This window comes from Molothrus ater, chromosome 8, assembly GCF_012460135.2.
Source record: "Molothrus ater isolate BHLD 08-10-18 breed brown headed cowbird chromosome 8, BPBGC_Mater_1.1, whole genome shotgun sequence".
Lineage (NCBI taxonomy): Eukaryota > Metazoa > Chordata > Aves > Passeriformes > Icteridae > Molothrus > Molothrus ater.
In genome coordinates, this window is record NC_050485.2 from 3,224,990 (window position 1) to 3,241,711 (window position 16,722).

Sequence of the window (16,722 nt, forward strand, 5' to 3'; positions counted from 1 at the left end):
AGCATTATGTTATAACCTAAAACTAGATTTAACACACTACTAAAAAGATTAATGCAGCATAAATTTCTAACATAACACATATAATATTCATCTGAATATTTGCAAAAAGCCAATCATAAAATACGCATTTTTCACAGTGGGGAAAATTTCTGGAGGAGGAGCAAGAGACTGAGAAGGGTACAGGGGGAAATTCTACAGCTGTGACTTGCAGATCCAAGCTGTTAAATCCTGATTGAGCATTTCAGTGCCTGTGGCACTCCCCAAGGAACATCTCCAGCATTTGTTGGTGGCTGCTCTTGGTACATCCTGGGTGTGTGTCCTTCTAAAATCCTGGCTGTTGCCTTGGCACTGCTGATGGGGATGATTTAAGGGAAAAACAACAGAGGTTGTGAGTGGCCTGTTGCTGCCTTGCTGAGGAAGGTTGGTCTCAGTCCTAATCAGTGAGTTGGGCCCTAAAGGACCAGGATTTATAACATTCCCAAAACTCTTCATTGTCACTGTCATATTTTCTGAAAAATCCCTTTGCCAGGATTTCTTCTCCTGGGAAGCTGAGAAGCCTCAGAGAAGAATGAAAACAATATTATCTGATCTGCTTCTCCTGTGTTTTGCTGCTTTGGAATGTGATTTGGACATTGTTTACCAACTGGTCATTGTTTTATTGGTTTCATGTGAATTGTTTTAACTTAATGACCAATCACAGTCAGGCTGTGTCAGACTCTGGAGAGAGTCACAAGATTCATTATTATCTTTTAGCCTTCTATCTGTATCCTTTCTCTATTCTTTAGTATAGTTTAGTATAGTATTCTTTTATATAATTTAGTAACATAAAATAATAAATTGGCCTTCTTACAACATGGAGTCAGATTCCTTCATTCCTCCTCCATCTGGGGAACCCCAAAAATACCACACTTCATCTCTGCTTTTCTGTTTGCTTCATTATTCTGAATGTTTTTTGCTGAGAAAGTGTTCAAGGTTTGTTTGGATCCTCCTAAATAGGTGGTCTCTGTTATGTGCCCTCTGTTGTTCACTCCTGGATGTTTTATGAGAAATGTTGTCCATCTCTTCTGAATTTAATCTCCTTTTTAATTTGCATTACCCTGACTTTTAACACCAGCTCCCAGCCTCCTGCTCCTCATCACATAACCTGAATTTAAGCATCACCCTTTAAAATTTGGTTCTTTTGTATAAAATCAGTAGAAGGACAGCAACAGGGGACTTGTTGGTCTGTCTCAGCTCTCAGGTAGAGCTGACTCAGTTGGAAATGGTGCCCATCACTGCATCAGGCTGCAGGGTTCAACCTGGCTTCAGCAAAGCCAGGCTTTTATTTGCATTGGAAATCAGGATTTCTGCATAAGAAGATGCCCCCCAGCCTATCAGGATTACAGAATTCAGAGCTCTGTCACTTCAGCCTGGTGTATTATTGCTCACATGCTCAGGTTGTGTGATCAGCATTTTCTTAAGTTCTTATCAAGTCAGTCATTGCAATTTAAAACTGAATTTATTTCCTTTTTTATTTGGCATTTACAAATCCAAATAAGAAACTGACCCAAGGACTGATTATTTTATTTTTGTGAAGGCAATTGCCTGGTTCACTGCCTTCATTTCCTGGCCATTAAAGCAGGTGCTGTGGCCCTGCCTTTGCAGGGGGAATTGGCTGCCTGAAGAAAATGTTCTTTGTGAACTGGGTCAGCTCTTCAGTGCCTCTGCAAATTGAAGGAATAAAATGCTTTTTAAGGTGAAGAAACATCAGGTGTAACTTGAATGTAAAGGCAAGAGAAGCAGAGGTTTTTCCTTGCCCTGGTTTTCCCCTGCCCTGTTCACTCCAGGGGTGGGCACTGAAGTGTTCCTGACCCTGTGCTCCCTCCACAGCTCCCCACTTCCCTCATTAAGAGGCAATGGGGATTTTTCTTTTCAGTTTCATGATACTTGTTCTTCTCTTTCTGCTGTGACAATTTAGTTCTTGATGATTTCAGCCAATTGTGCATCTTCCTGGCTAATAGTAGTTGCTTTTCTAACAGATTATTTATAACTGGGGACAAAAGAAGATATTTATGTCTGAGTAAGTTATCAAATATCATGAAGGCATCATTACTGACTCTCTACCAGCACCAGGCTGATACTCAATTCCACTGAAACATTGGTGGCTCTGTTCTGCCAAACTTAGCTTTTCCTTGAGTTCATGCTACTAAAGCCCTGATTTTCCTGTTCCTAACTCTCATTGATTTAGGCAAAACAGGCCTATTTCTGTCCCCAGCATTATGCAATGTGGCTTCTCTCCTCTTCAGCTTTTATCTCTTTTGACCTGATCTCCCAGCTTTCCTCCTTGCTTCACATTTGATGTGTTTGTTCACACTTAAGGAGCTTTTCCCAGAGTGTCTGGTGGGTTTGTGTTGTTCCTTTGCCAGGGAGTGCCCTAATGACCTCAGCTGCTTGAAAAGCACAGCAATTCAGAGATGAGATGTCTCTTGAGAAGAGAGGGGTTTACCCTGACCATGTAAATCAGGAAAATGTGAGAAGTGGTGCTCTGCTGAACTCTTCTTCCCTCATCTGCTCATCCTCTGCATGGAGCATGGCCTGGAGCTGGGATGTTCATTTGAAACGCAGTTTTTGTTCATGATCAGAGCTCTGGGGAGGTCCCTGGGGAAATACAGGTCTGAAGAATCTCCTGGGGCTGCTGCAGCCTCTGTTCCCCAGCTGGGATCCTGGCTTTGTCTCATCTGGAAGAAAGCTGCTTTAAGAAAAAACTTTCTTTTAAAGCTTTTTCCCTTCAGCTCAGGATCCAGGCATTTCTGCAGTTCAGACACTGAGCTGTTTTCTGCTGACTGAAGGTGGAACAATAGTTTCTGACCATCTGAACCCTCTTTATCTTCCTCTTACTGATTTTGGTTCATTTTTTTTTTTTTATCAAAATACCCATGCATATTTCTTGCTAGGATTCAGCAGAAGCTCTCACAGAGGAATTAACTCAGACAAAGCCCTGAACATTTCAATGTTCCTTATGGCTGAAGTGTTGATAGCAGGTTTAAGTAACCATGGCCTGCTGTTTTCTTCTTTTCTGCTTTTATTTCTTTTTTTATGCAAGTATATTTTCCATCATTTTATGAAGACTCAGCTGTCAACTCAGTTGCAGGAAGGGAAGGATGAGGAAAGTAACCACAGCCAGAGGTAGAGGAGAAGGTTTTAATGCCTTATTTCAACATTTTGGGATTTGGCCACTTGGAGAAAACTGTGGTCAGTTTTTGGGTTATGGGGTGGTCCTGCTTAGCTAAGGCTGAGCCACAGCAACCAGCCCAGCAAATGGGGCTCCTGGCAAGGTCCTGTGGCCAGAAGTCCCTCTTTACTTGTGGCTTGCTTTGACAAACAGTGACAAGTTTATCTGGCCAGGCTCTGCAGCTCTCATATGTCCCCTTGGGACAGGTGGTGTTGGGCTCTTTTTTTGGTTTTTGAGTGGAAGATCTCTGTGAGTCTGGAAGATGAATAGGACTTGACATCATTGTTTATGCTATTTCTGCTTGTTAGTGCCTGTCCCAGATATCCCTGTGTCCTTGGAGGAACAAAAGGAGTCCCAGCCAGCCTTTGGGGCTCTCCCAGCCTAAATTCTTTTAGGATTCTGGAAGTGCACATAGAAGAGATGTGTGAGCCCTTTGTTCTTCATGTCTCTGTCACTCCTGCAAGGCACCCCAAAACCTGCTGATAGCACTGATTTCATCTCCATATTTTTTCCTCTTACCCAAGGATTAAGGATGCCCCAATGTTCCTCCCAAGAAAAAGGTCTCCAAGCAAAGTAAAATGGGATTCTGTAAGAATATGGCAAAGGTACAAGACATCACTGCTGTCATCTGGAAAATTCCTTATCTTCTGTGTCTGTTCTGTGACAGGTGATGTGGGAGTAACCTCTTTATCCTGGAAATTCCTGTTTTCATGGCCAGTGCTAATAGAGTTACTGCCTGGTTTGGTTTTTATGAAGAAGGGCTGCTGGATGCTCTTCCATCTGCCCACAGCTCCTTAGAAAGTCCTCAATCCTTTGGGATCTCAGGCCTGTCTTAACAAATACTCTGGTTTCAGATTTGGGTTTTATGGTAATAACTTAAATCTGTAAGTGCCTTTCTGAGTCCCAGTGTTGGAATAGTTAGTATCCAAGTAATCCTGTAGCAGGTATTAAAAACTGCTCTGTTGTTACCAGCTTACTCAAGATTTTTTGGGATTCTGCCTTGGTTTTTATATAGGCTGGCAGAGCAATACAGCTTTTCAGTGATTTGTTAACAGTAACAAAACTTGCAGTAATGAGTCACATATCTTTGTTTCTGCTGCAGTCATTTAGGGGGAAAATGAGTAATTTAAGTAAATGGTTTTGAGTAGCCTGAAAAATGAAGTCTGACAGTGTCCGATTGGCTGAGCTTGGTAAGGAAGGGCTCAAACCCCAGACGTTTTAGAGGTCAGTTTGCTGCTGAACCTAGACAAGACATTTTTGTTTGGTTTTAAGTCACTTTTATGACAGTCTGTGTCATGATCAGCTGTGTTGTCTCTCAAGGTTTCCTTTACCTGCTGATCCTCTCACTTCAACCTCACCCTGACCCAGCCCCTGTGGGAACAATGATGGGGAGTGTCAGGTTTTCCCTTTTTCCTTATGAATTCTGCCTTTTCAGCAATCCTGTAGTGGATTTTGTGTACTTACACAGTTTTGTCAGTTCTGTATCTATAGCCTGGATAACTAGAACTCCTGCTTTAGCTCCAGATTTGCTTTCTCTTCCTTCAGGTGACCCTTACATCTGAAAAGCCAAACCAGTACTTGTGGAATTGCTTCTTCAGTAGGGCAATTAATGACAGGCACAGAAGTTGTGTTCCCTGCTGGTGATTTCCTGGCCTGGCTGCAGGGGAAGGAGAGGAGGATGGGCTGATGGCTAAATACAGAAAGCCTAAAGTGTGCCCCATGAGTGCTCTGTTTATCCCAGAGGATGAGTGATGTGTCACTGTTGTCAGGCCCTGACCAGATAAAAGGTGTGTTGATAACTAATAACCTTTAAACACCTCTGGAGGAAAAGAGGATCTGGATATGGAGGCTGTACCCTCCAGAAGAACTTACTGAAGTCAGAGATGGACAAAGCCATGATGGATTTAGTGCCAGGGAGAGGGGAGTTACCAGGAGACCCTGCAGGCCTACATATTCCTTCTTCTCCATTTCCCTGGAAGGAGTTGGGGGAACAAAGTGAGGCTGATGTCCCTGCCTTTGATGGATAGCCATGAACGGGTGCTGGGTGACAGAATTGTGTGACATGTCCAGTTAAAAGTGGGATCATCCAAGCAGTGTGAATAGTTTCACATCAGGGAGCTCTGCAGTTAAGGAGGCACAGTCCAGCATACACAGATGGAATCTGGGAATTTCTGGGCAGGCAGTGGAAGTGACTTGGACAGCTCATCCTGGTTTTGACAGCATTCAGAGCTGGCAGCCTGCTTTTGTCTTGGCATGTGAGTGGAAAGGGTCACATGCAGCTTGCAGGTTGACTGCACCATCTCAGGTCTGGGGGAAAAGCTGGCATTCATTTCCTGTCCAGTGTCAGCCAGAGACCTGGGGGGAATTCAGAGTGGAACATTAGTATGGAAAAAAAATCTGAGGCTAGGGATGAGTTAGGAGGCTGTGGTATGTGCAGCTTAAAGGAAGGGCAGAAGGGAGAGATAACTGTCTCAGTAAACACGAGGAGTCACCATAAAGGAGTCTGAGGCAAGTCATTTTCATCAATCAGGAACAGCAGAGCAGGTAATGAAATGCCTAAGTGTGCACCAGGGAAAGTTTAGTTGAAATCCAAGGCAGGTTGAGTTCCAGTCCCTTTTTCCATGGAGCAGGGGAATGCTGGTGGGTGGGGTTTCACTGCCACAGGGGAGTTACCAAAAGCTGGGCTTCGTGCCTCAGTCAGAAGATGCCATAAATGCTGTTCCTGACTGATTCCTCCCTAGTCCAGGTAAGGAAACTTGTGCCAGAGAAATCAAACCCTCCCAGTGCCTCACTCTGAGAGAGTCTTGGGGGTGGTTTTGGGGCCTCAGGATTATAAGAGCATACTGAGCAACTGCATGTCAGCTGTAAAATCACAGAATGCCCTGAGTGGGAAGGGACCCACAGGGATCATGGAGCCCTGCCCAGGACACCCAACAATCCCACCCTGTGCCTGAGAACATTATCCAAACACTCCTGGAGCTCTGGCAGCCTTGGGGCAATGCCCATTCCTTGGGAAGCTGTTCAATGCCTGACCACCCTCTGGGGGAAGAACCTTTGCCCAGTATCCCCTAAACTTCTCCTGCCACAACTTCAGGCTATTCCCTTGGGTCTGTCACTGGTCACCAAAATATCCAGTGATGCAGGAGTGTGCCAGTGAGGCTGGCAGGGTGTGTGTGGCAGTTCATGTGCTGCAGCTGCTTGTGAGCATGGCTGGGACACAGAGGAGCAGCTGTGGAATCCTCTTGTTTGGGGTGGATGCTTCATGGGGCACCCACCTGGGGAGGGAACTGCCTTGCTTGTGTTAGAACCAGGTGACTTGAGTGTGGTTGATGCAGTGGCTGTGCAGGGGAAGCTGTGGAGGGTTTTATTGGAATTTCTATTTATTGCATCATTAGCAGCAGTGGAAGGCTTTGCTCTGTACCAACAGGCTCCTTTGGTTTATGAGGGGTGTGTAAATCCACTGCTGAGCTCCTGCAGTGCAGCAGAGCCTTGTGTGGGACCCCTGCAAATGAAATCCCAGGAGTGCTCTTTGCATTCATTACCTTGGCACAGGAGTGTGTGGAGGTTTGTATCGGAGTCCATAAATTAGGAAATAGGAGCTATTCTGCATAGATGCTCTTGTTGATGTGTGCACAACCAAGTTAGCCAACAGCAGGGAGCAGCAAAAGCTGGTGGGCAAGAGTTTGGGGATGTCTGTGTGTGTGTGTTCTTGTAGCAGGTACCTGACCTGTGCCTCCTCCTGCTGCTGGATGAATAAACACTCAGTCCTCCTGCTCTTTCTCCCCTTTCAGGCTCTGAATTCAGAGCTGTTCTGCAGCTCCACACATTGCTGGCTGTGCTGCAGCCCTGGCTTTGCTTCTGCTGATGTAGGAGGAACATGGAAGCAGGACCCTTTTCCCTGCTAGGCTGAATTAAACTCTTGCAACCTTGTTCTTCTTGGAGAATTTAACACCGAGGTCAAGCAGAAAACTGTGTGAACTCTTAACAGGCAGTGAGGGAGCTGTATTTCTTAATAAAACTGTGTACAGCAGTTCCATGGAGACTTACATACTGGGATTTTTCAGAGTAATGGCTTCACTCGGGTTCTTGCAGCTCCACTGTCCTGTGTGTTTTCCTGCAGGAGGGTTGGGACTTTGTTCTGCTTCTGAACTTTCCTCTTATTCAGGGAGCATGAAGGACAGAAAAACTGCTGTGTTCCATGGTACCAGGAGCATTGTCAAGGGCAGGGATGGCAGCAACAGAGCCAGGTCTGAGAGCAGACATGGGAGGAGATTGCTCAGCTCTGCCCCCTCTGCATCCCTTTAATTTATCAACATGTCCTTTTTCCTTAGCATTACTGATTCCTTTTCTTCAGGTTTCCTTCCTGTCATTCCCTCACTGCACTGAATTTCAAAACCCTGATCTGCTCAGAGCCTGCAGGAAGATCTTTTCATTCATGGGGCTGAAGTTCAGGTGCAGCCATCTTTACATAACCTTTTTTAATTGCTCATTAAAGCAGAACAAGTGGCTGGTGATGGCAATGAATTTTTCCCCCTTACAGGCAGCAGTGGCTTGCCAAGGTCAATGAAATCTCCAAAGCTTCTCTCCAACATCAGGTCTGCTGGGATTGCACTGCTGCTGACAGATGGACATTTTTAATCTGGCTGCTACATATTCACTTAGGCAGAGGGGGGAAAGTGTGAACAGGGAGAGCATTTGGAAGATTGGATTTTTCTCATGTGAAAATAGCTCCCATTTCCTTCATTCTTATTATTTTTTAAGGTAAAAAAGAAGCAATGGTCCAGGCTGGGTTTGGCATTTCCTTCTGCCCATTTTCATTCCTCTGACTTTGGCAGCTCTGAACATCTTTAGAGCTGTGTCTTTGGGTGGGTTTTACCAAATAATGCAGTAATTACACCCAGGGGCTCTTTGTAGGCTGTGTCCAGAGCAGGCTGAGCTTCATCTTGCAAAATCCAATGCTTTAGATCCATGTCTACAGAAGAAACCTTTCAGCATAATTATCCCCCCCCCCCTAAAAAAAAGAGTATTTTAAATCTTCAATCTTCCCAAACAAAAAGCCTTTAGAAACTTTTCCCTTTCTTTTCTTCTGGCAGTAATTCAGGGCCTGTGCAAACACTTCAGCTTACTCACAAATACATTAAATTTTTTTGGATGGACGAGGTTGCTGGGATTTAGAGAGATATATAGTGTTCTCCCCTTTCTTTTTCTTCCTGTCATAGTTGTATATGCAACTTGACAAGAGATCCTGGCAGCCTCCTTCTCCAGAACAGTAAACAGAGCCAGTGCTGCAGTAGTTTGCAGATAAATAATGTATTACAGCCTGTCAAATAAAGCTTTGAGCAAATACCACTTTAAAGGGTCATATATTATGAATCTGAATATTACCCTACAGATCATTATTTCCCAGACCCTTTTGATTCCTTATTATGCACAGAGCAGCTCTGGGAACAGGTCACCTTTTCCCACTACCCCTAAACCTGACAGAATTAGTATTAGCAAGATTTCTCCTGTGGATGGTTTTGTTTAACCTGCAGAAAGAAGCTCAGAGATCATCCCTCAATACTCCTCTCCCCATCCAAATGTCCTTGAAGATGTATTTCTCTTTGCTGTCTCAATTAGGAATGTGACACACATACATTTATTTATTTAAGATCCTTGCTTTGAGGTTGCAGGGAATACATCATCTCTTTGATTGGTTTTTAGGGGAAACCTTCCTAGAAATTTAGGAGGCTGCTAAAATACAGCTGGATATTTAGCTAATGTGAGTGTTTGAAGAGGATGGGAAGTATATCCTTTTGGCATTGCTTTAGGAAAATCTGAGCTGTGTTTTCATGGTGCTGGCTCCAGTTACAGCTGGGTGTTTCCCTCCTGCACCGATGGGATTTGGTGGATCCCAAATGCTCTCTGTGCCTGTGCCAAGTGCAGGGGCCTGGAGGTTATTTCAGCCATTTTCTTCTTCAGCAAACAAAGCAAGAGACACAAGCCACCAGTATGTGTCCAGCCCAAAAATGCCAGCTTAGGAAGGAGGGGATAATCAGTTTATCCCACTTTTCCTTGGGAGGTTTTGCCAGGCACTCGTGGTTGTCTGGTGCTGCTGAGCCCTCCCTGGGGTTTTGGTGTCCCCTCCCCAGCTGCAGAGCAGGGGCTGCTCTCTTGTGCCCACTTGGGTCTGGTGGCAGCAATCACAAAACACTGCTCCTCCTTTTTGAAACAGTTTTTTAAACTCCCCTTCTCTGGTTAGAGAGGGTATTTGTTGGATTATGCCCTTTCCTGAGACAGAGATGGGGCAACTGAGAACTCAGAAATAAAACAATCAATAAATGTTTAAAAAACTTTTCAGTCTTATGTGGAGAGTAAAGCCATACAGATGTTATGATTCGCACCATCACAATTAAAAGCCAACTATTTTCTAATTACAATACATTATAAATATTTCTTAACCTATCAGCTTTTACCACAACACTTAAGGTATTTATGCTGTAAATACCTTAAAACAATCATCTAAAATTACCCCTCAGAAGTTCTACTACAATACATCTTTCACAGTTCCATTTCTCCAAAGAATCTAATCTTATTTACAAAACCATCCTTTAAAACTTGTTTCTAATTCCATTTCTCTCTCAACAGTGTCTGCCCTATTCCATGACATTTTAAGTCAGCATTTCTTGTCTCAAAGTTTACATACAAATACATACTATGTGAGCCTTCTGTCAAACTTGGAAAATTCTCTACAAATCCATTTCCCACAGATTGTAGCACTGGAGTTTCAGGTAGAATCTTCCCCTATTAACACTATTGATTATGAAAAATGTATTGAGGAGGAAGGAGAGTCAACTGGGAAGAGAAACCTTCCCCTGAGAAGTGTCGTGGTACCCAAACTTGGCCTTTTTCTGAGGCCATGGGAGCTGCTTCATTTCCCACTGGTGAGCCTTGCTGGCAGAGGGAGAGATGGAAGGAAACCAGTGTCTGCATTTAGGAACTTCCACCAGGTTTTATTTCTCCACCAGGATCTTTCTTATGGTGGTGTCTCTGAGTTGCTTTGGGCTGGATGCTCCTCAGAGCCTGGGATTTGATTTCCTGCAGGGGAAGATGGATTGAGTTAGTGGAGGAAAAAAACAGTGAAGCAAGGAAGAAAAGATATTATGGGTCTGTTGTTTTATGATGGCTCCTTGCATTGCCTTTCCATAAAGCTATGCAATTAAGGAGATGTAGAAGCAGGGAAATTGCTTATTTGTCCTCTGCTCTCCTCATGTGAGAAAGCTTTTCTCTCAGAAGGAAGGATTGTGGGGTTGTTTGAATAAATCTGGGAATCTCATCTTATAGAGGAGCAGGAATGTGCTCATCCTGTCAGGTTTGGGGGGAGTTTGGGGCTATTTAACATGTGTGTAAGGTTAAGGGTAATCTTTTAAATAACAAAAAAAGTCAGGGAATACCCTGCTGTGTGTTTGGACTGGCTACAGGGACTGGGCCAGCAAAGCTGGTGAAGTCAAGGGCTGCACCCCATTTCTGCTGCTTTCTTCCCCTCCCACAGGATTCCAGAATGGCCTGGGTTGGAAGGGATCTTAAAGTTCATCTCATCCCACCCCTGCCATGTCAGGGACACCTTCCACCATCCCAGGCTGCTCCCAGCCCTGTCCAGCCTGGCCTTGGGCACTGCCAGGGATGCAGGGGCAGCCCCAGCTGCTCTGGGCACCCTGTGCCAGGGCCTGCCCACCCTGCCAGGGAACAATTCTAATTCCCAATATCCCATCTAAACCTCCCTTATTTTAGTTTGAAGCCATTCCCTCCTGTCCTGTCCCTACAGTTCCTGCTGAGCTGTTCCATAAACACCTCGGATTTCCTTTCACATCACGTTGCCTCTGAATGAATTTCAAAATTCTTTCAAGCCTTTTTACATTTCAAACTAATTTCTTCAGCACCTCGGGTGTCCTGGCCTGCAGAAAGAACCCTGGCCAGCATTCTCTCCCCTTCTCCTTGCCTGGTGCAGATGCAGAATCCACTGCTGGCACCAAGTGGCTGCCGGTGGAAGCTGCTCCGGAGGTTTTGGACTCGCTGGCTGATTGTGGGTGTGATTTTGGCCTGGGGTAGGACCCCCCTGTCCTCTGTTTGTCCTGGTGGGATGTTGGGAGCAGGAGCTGCTCCAGCCCCTTCTGGATAATGCCAGGTGAGCTCTGCTCCCTCCTTCATCTCCTAGTGCTGAGTTGTGTTAGGCTAGAAGGCATTCCAGAGGGTAGATGAGCATGGATGTACCTCTGCTCCCAGGAAAGGGGGTGTCAGTGGTACCTGGGGATTTTCTTTCATCAGAAATCAATAAGTCTCCACTCACAAATCCTTTGGAGCCCAGTTTCTTTATGGATAAACACAATCTCTGACACAGCAGAAAAAAATAAACATAATTTCTTCCCTGAAATTAAATGACATGGCCTGCTTATCCCTTCTGTAATTAATTTAAATGCATCTGACAGCAGCTTGGAGGGAAGATTTGAACTTTCTTTATCCCTCACTGTGATGCTGTTGCTTTTACTCAGTTCAGTGGTGCTTCTGTTGGAATTTGGGAATGGATGTGGACCAGCTCTCACTTCCCAGCCCCTTTCTGGGCTGACCTGGCTGTACATGACAGTGGGCATCTGAGTGTCCTTGTCTAATGTTAGAAATGTTCATTTTAAAATGAGATAAATAATAAGCAGCATAAATTACATAGTTTCGAGGCTTTTATTTTTTATTGTTTCTTGTGAATAGCTGTGTGGTGTATCAGTAGAAAAATGAAGATGAAAAGTATTTAATTTTTCCTTCCTGGTCTTTTTTGCATCTGGTAGTGCAAAACTGACCACAATCTAAAAGTTTAGCTCCAAAAAACCCACAAGGAGCTGGTTCTTTATTTGCCCAATCTGCAGGGAGCTGTGCTTGCTTGTGTTACCCCATGGGGGGCTGATCCTGAGTGCAGGGCAGGGGGAGAGGGAGTGATGGGCTTTAGACACCAACTTGAGATTTTCTAAGCATAGTCACCACTTAGGAGGTTGAGCTGAGCTATTTGGACACATTTCCTAGCCTTTCATTAAAGATTCTACCTAAAGCTCTGCTAAAACCTGGGGTATTTTAAGGCTGTTGGTAGAAAAATGCTGATTTGTGTCTTTGGGGATGAAATTAGGAATATTACAGCAGAAGAAAGCTTCAAAAGCAGCACTGATGGAAAATTTTTGTGTCCCAGGGGCATTTTCTTTGCATTCTTCAGGCATGGCAGAAACTACTACTTCTGCTTTTTAATGAAGAACATTTCCAAAAATGAGTTTTCCCTCTCCTTTCCCCAGCACAGGAGAGGCCCATGTTTTGCATCCTGAGTGATCCCCAAAGCCTGTATAGATGACAGTAAAAATCACCATTTTCCCCCAAAACTGTGTGGGCCACTCAGGTGAAAGCACAAGGGGCTGAGGAGCAGAATTTCTCCATTTGGGATCTGCCTCCTGCCAAAGTCACCCATACAAATCCCTCCAGCCTTGGTGCTCCACTTATCAGGAATCCCTTGGTTTCCCACTGGGAAAAGCAGCCAAAATCTGGTTGATGTGGTAATAATTAAATTTTCATTAGCACTGAAGAGCAGCTAAGGCTGGAATGGTCAACTCAGCAGGCAGCAGAATGTCAGTCACTGGTACCAAGTTGTTTCCCATGAGTTAAAAAATTAATTTTGTTGTTAAATGTCATCTTCTAGCTTGTCATCAGCTGGAGTGTTGGTGGTGTGTTTCCTGGTGAATTTGGAGGGATATAATCTATCCCAAGTGCTGAGATCTGTGAAGCTGGGTGAAGCCTGATGTTGATGCTGGTAGATTCACAGAGGAGGGGGAAGAGGAAAGGATTATTCAGAGCCCATTATTCAGAGCTGGTGCTCCCAGCCAGCACCTTCCCAAGCTGGGCAATGGCTCTTCCCTCCTCCCCTGCAGTGCAAGCTGGGAGACAAACCACTGCAGGAGAGATGGATTAGTGGGGAAAACCTTCTCTGCCCTTCTCAAAAGGGCTTTTTGCAAGTTCTGCAGGGGCCTCACAGCAGCATTTGTAAGAGTCAGGGACTGGAAGGGGCTGAGGATGAGGAGAACTTGGGGAAGGTGAAGTCTGGAGACATCCATGAAGCTTCCCTTGCTGGGACACTGGTACCTTTGCAGGACTTCTCTTTGGTTTATTAACCACTGTTCCTGTTTAGAGCAGCCACTCATTAGCCCAGTCCTGTGGGATAAAGCTGGGAGGGATTTCTGAGTTCTTTCTTCTTCCTTTTTCTTCTTTCTTTTCCCTGGGGATTTTTTCTTTCCAGATCACAGCTGCACGTTATCAATTTCTTCAGGGAGCTCCTGACCTCAACAGGTGGCCTCACACTGGGGCACCATTAAATGTTGGGGTTTGGTGGGTTTGTTTCGGTTTTGGTTTGGTTTTTTAGGGTTTTTTGGTTTGGTTTTTTTTTACTTTTGTTAAGGTTGGGATTGAAGTGCTTGGGATGATATTTCGTATTTAGATTCAGATGTTTATTATTTTTATATCTATTATAAGTTGTGAGTTTTATAGTATTTTATTAATAAGTTATAAAATGTTTATTTTTATGTAAGTTTTTTTAAGGTTAAACTACTTAATTAAGAAAGGAAACTTAAATTATTTTTACTTTTATTTTAATAACTAATTACTTGAAGTCCACAATGCAGAATTTTTTGTTTAATTATAAAATATTACTTAAACGTATGAAGAAGAAGGTAAAGAAAAGCAACTAGCTACTGTCTTAAAACTTTTATTTTGTCTCATATATTGTTATATTTTAAAATTCTAAACTCTAAGTTCTACTCTGTGATATTACACACTTCTAATTAAACTACACACTCATAATCTTTGTGCTATCGATCAATTTGGGAAGCTTTCTCCATGGCCTCAGGTCAAATGAAAACTCACCTGAAAGGTGCCTGTGCTCAGCTGGGGCTGGGCTCTTTCTCCAGGCAGCACTGACAGAACCAGAGGACACAGCCTCAAGCTGTGCCAAGGGAAATATAGGTTGGATATTAGGAAAAAGTTTTTTACAGAAAGGCTGATAAAGAACTGCCAGGGGAGGTGGTGGAGTCACCACCCCTGGATGTGTTTAAAAACAGCCTGGATGTGGCACTGGGTGCCAGGGTTTGGTTCAGGTGTTGGGGCTGGGTTGGACTCGATGATCTTGGAGGTCTCTTCCAACCTTGTGACTCTGTGAATTCTGGGAATTCTGTGAAATGCAGTGTTCTCTTGGGGGTTAGACTCTGTTAGTACAGAAAGTCTAAAATTCTCAGCATCCAGGACTCCAACAGAGGCTTCTCCCAAGAGCTGTCCAAGGAATTGCACATAGGGCAATGTGGAGAGACAATCCCGGGGAAAGCAGATCTGGAGCACATCAAGACTTCTCATTCACCAGAGTTTCCTGCAATATTAATTCTTTATGGTGCCTTTTTTATGCCTCCCACCTGAGGTGGAGCTTTGTGCTGCTCCTGGTTTTCACCTCCCCGTTCCTTCCCTCGCAGTTTGAGCGGCACGACCCGGTGGAGGGGCGGATCACGGAGCGGCAGTTCGGGAGCATGCTGCTGGCCTACAGCGGGGTGCAGTCCAAGAAGCTCACTGTCATGCTCAAGCAGCTCAAGAAGCACTTCCAGGATGGAGAGGTCAGTAGCATTCGTGGAAAATTTGGGAAAATTCCTCCCAGCCCCAGGTTGGGCTGAGAAATGAGTTAAGCAATCCCCCGTCCTCTTTGGAAAAGCGTCCGCTCCATGCTGAGCTGTGGGGGAGAGAGGGAAGAGCTGGGAGTGCAGTGGTTGGTGTCCAGTGCAGCCTGTAGGTTTGTTCCTTATGAAAATAGATGCTGTAATTTTAAAAATTCAATTTGCTGAATGGTACCTTGGGTCTGGAGCCAGGACAAACACTGAAGCCGTGCTCCCAGTTCCTGGCTCGACCTTGGATTCGTTAACTTCTGTGAACAGGCAGTTTATTATTTAGTTATTAACATCTGGAGAAAATTACTCACAATTTAGAGAGGAGTAAGTTTGCAGATCCTACACTCATTAATTCAGGGAGAGTCCTTGGAATAAGATATCCATACCACAAGATGTGCTTTATCAGGTAAGGCAAGTATGGGCTGAGAAATTATTGAGCATTAGAATTTTACATCTGCCCCTGTAATGGATGTTCTTTTATTAAGCCAGAATGTTCTTTTATTAACTGGGATATAAACAAGCAATTCATCAAAGTGAGAATGGATGGAAAGTCTTTGGCTGGCTGTTTTAGGGCTGCTTTCTTCTAACATCAGAACCAGAGTTTATTTCTTTACTGGTTTAGGTGCCAAGTGTGTTATAAAACACAAGTTCTGACCAGGGTCTGCAGCTCTTTTTTGTTCCTGAATGGGATTCCTACATTAACAGGAATAATTTGATTTCTCCAGGAAAAAGTGCTTAAATGCAATGTGTGTCTAATAGAAAAATATCAGCTCTGCTTTTGAAGTTTGCAAATTGTTGATTCTTTTGCTGTGATTTTTGGATTTATATATATATAGATATATGTGTGTGTGTGTGTATAGATATTACTGAACAGTAGCTGGCTGTGTGAGAAAAGAGGCAAAGGAATTTATTTTGGAAGGTTTCCTACAGCAGATGTTTTCTTCCTTTCATGTGTAAGCCAAGACCCTGACATCTGTGCCAGAGGAAGAACTTCTTGTTCTTACCTTACTCCTCATCCCCAAATCAGCCAGATTGTCTTTCTATTTACAGCCAGCCAGATTCAGAGCAAATCTTTATCTTCCTTTATTCCAAGGACTTTCAAGGAGAGAAAATGAGCAATAGGACAAAAAAAATATTTGTAAGGAACAGAAATGGTGAAAAATTCATGATTGCTTACACTGGTGAGGGTGAAATGCCCAGAACTGTCCCAGACTCACCCAGCAAAGCTTTCCCTTGGAAGTGCAGTTCTTTTGAGAGAGCTGTCTTATGGAATCTGCCAAACCTTGTCTTCTTTGTCTGATGCAATTACCTTGACTGTGCAAGGCAACCCTGGCAGCCTCCAAAACAATAAAACTCTGGGTTTAATCTAATCTTTAGCTGTTTTCCAAGGCTTTTATTCTTCATTCCTGCTTTTGAGAGTGATAAGTTTTCTTCTATTAACTGCTAATCTGCTTTCATTATTTTTTTTCCTTGAGGAAAAATCCCATTTTACCCTGGGTAGGTAAACTTTGCCTATTCAGCAGAGCTGCCACACTCTGTTTTGTCTAACATTGCTTATGAGTGTCCGCCCCAAGCTGTACTTACACAGCTGCTTTTCTCCTGCTAAGAAGGACCTGAATCATCAGCAATATTCACAAGCAATGTATTGTTTGGTTTATGCCCCCCTAACTGCTGGAAAACCAAGCTGTCTCTTCAGAAACCAGTGATTCATGTCATCTCCCACATGTGCTTCAAGGGCTGGCTGGGGTTTTAGCAGGGGGTGGCAGTAAGGTGGAATTCCTGGCTGGACCTGGATTCCCAAGTGAA

The 16,722-nt window shown here is 44.1% G+C and overlaps 1 protein-coding gene across 1 annotated transcript in view; it reads left to right on the forward strand.

Annotated features, from left to right (window-relative positions):
• MICU1 (mitochondrial calcium uptake 1) overlaps positions 1-16,722 on the forward strand; it is a 94,161-nt gene that overhangs the window by 65,360 nt on the left and 12,079 nt on the right. The window contains 1 exon segment of the mRNA XM_054515627.1: positions 14,731-14,868. Within this exon segment, the coding sequence (XP_054371602.1) occupies positions 14,731-14,868 (138 nt within the window).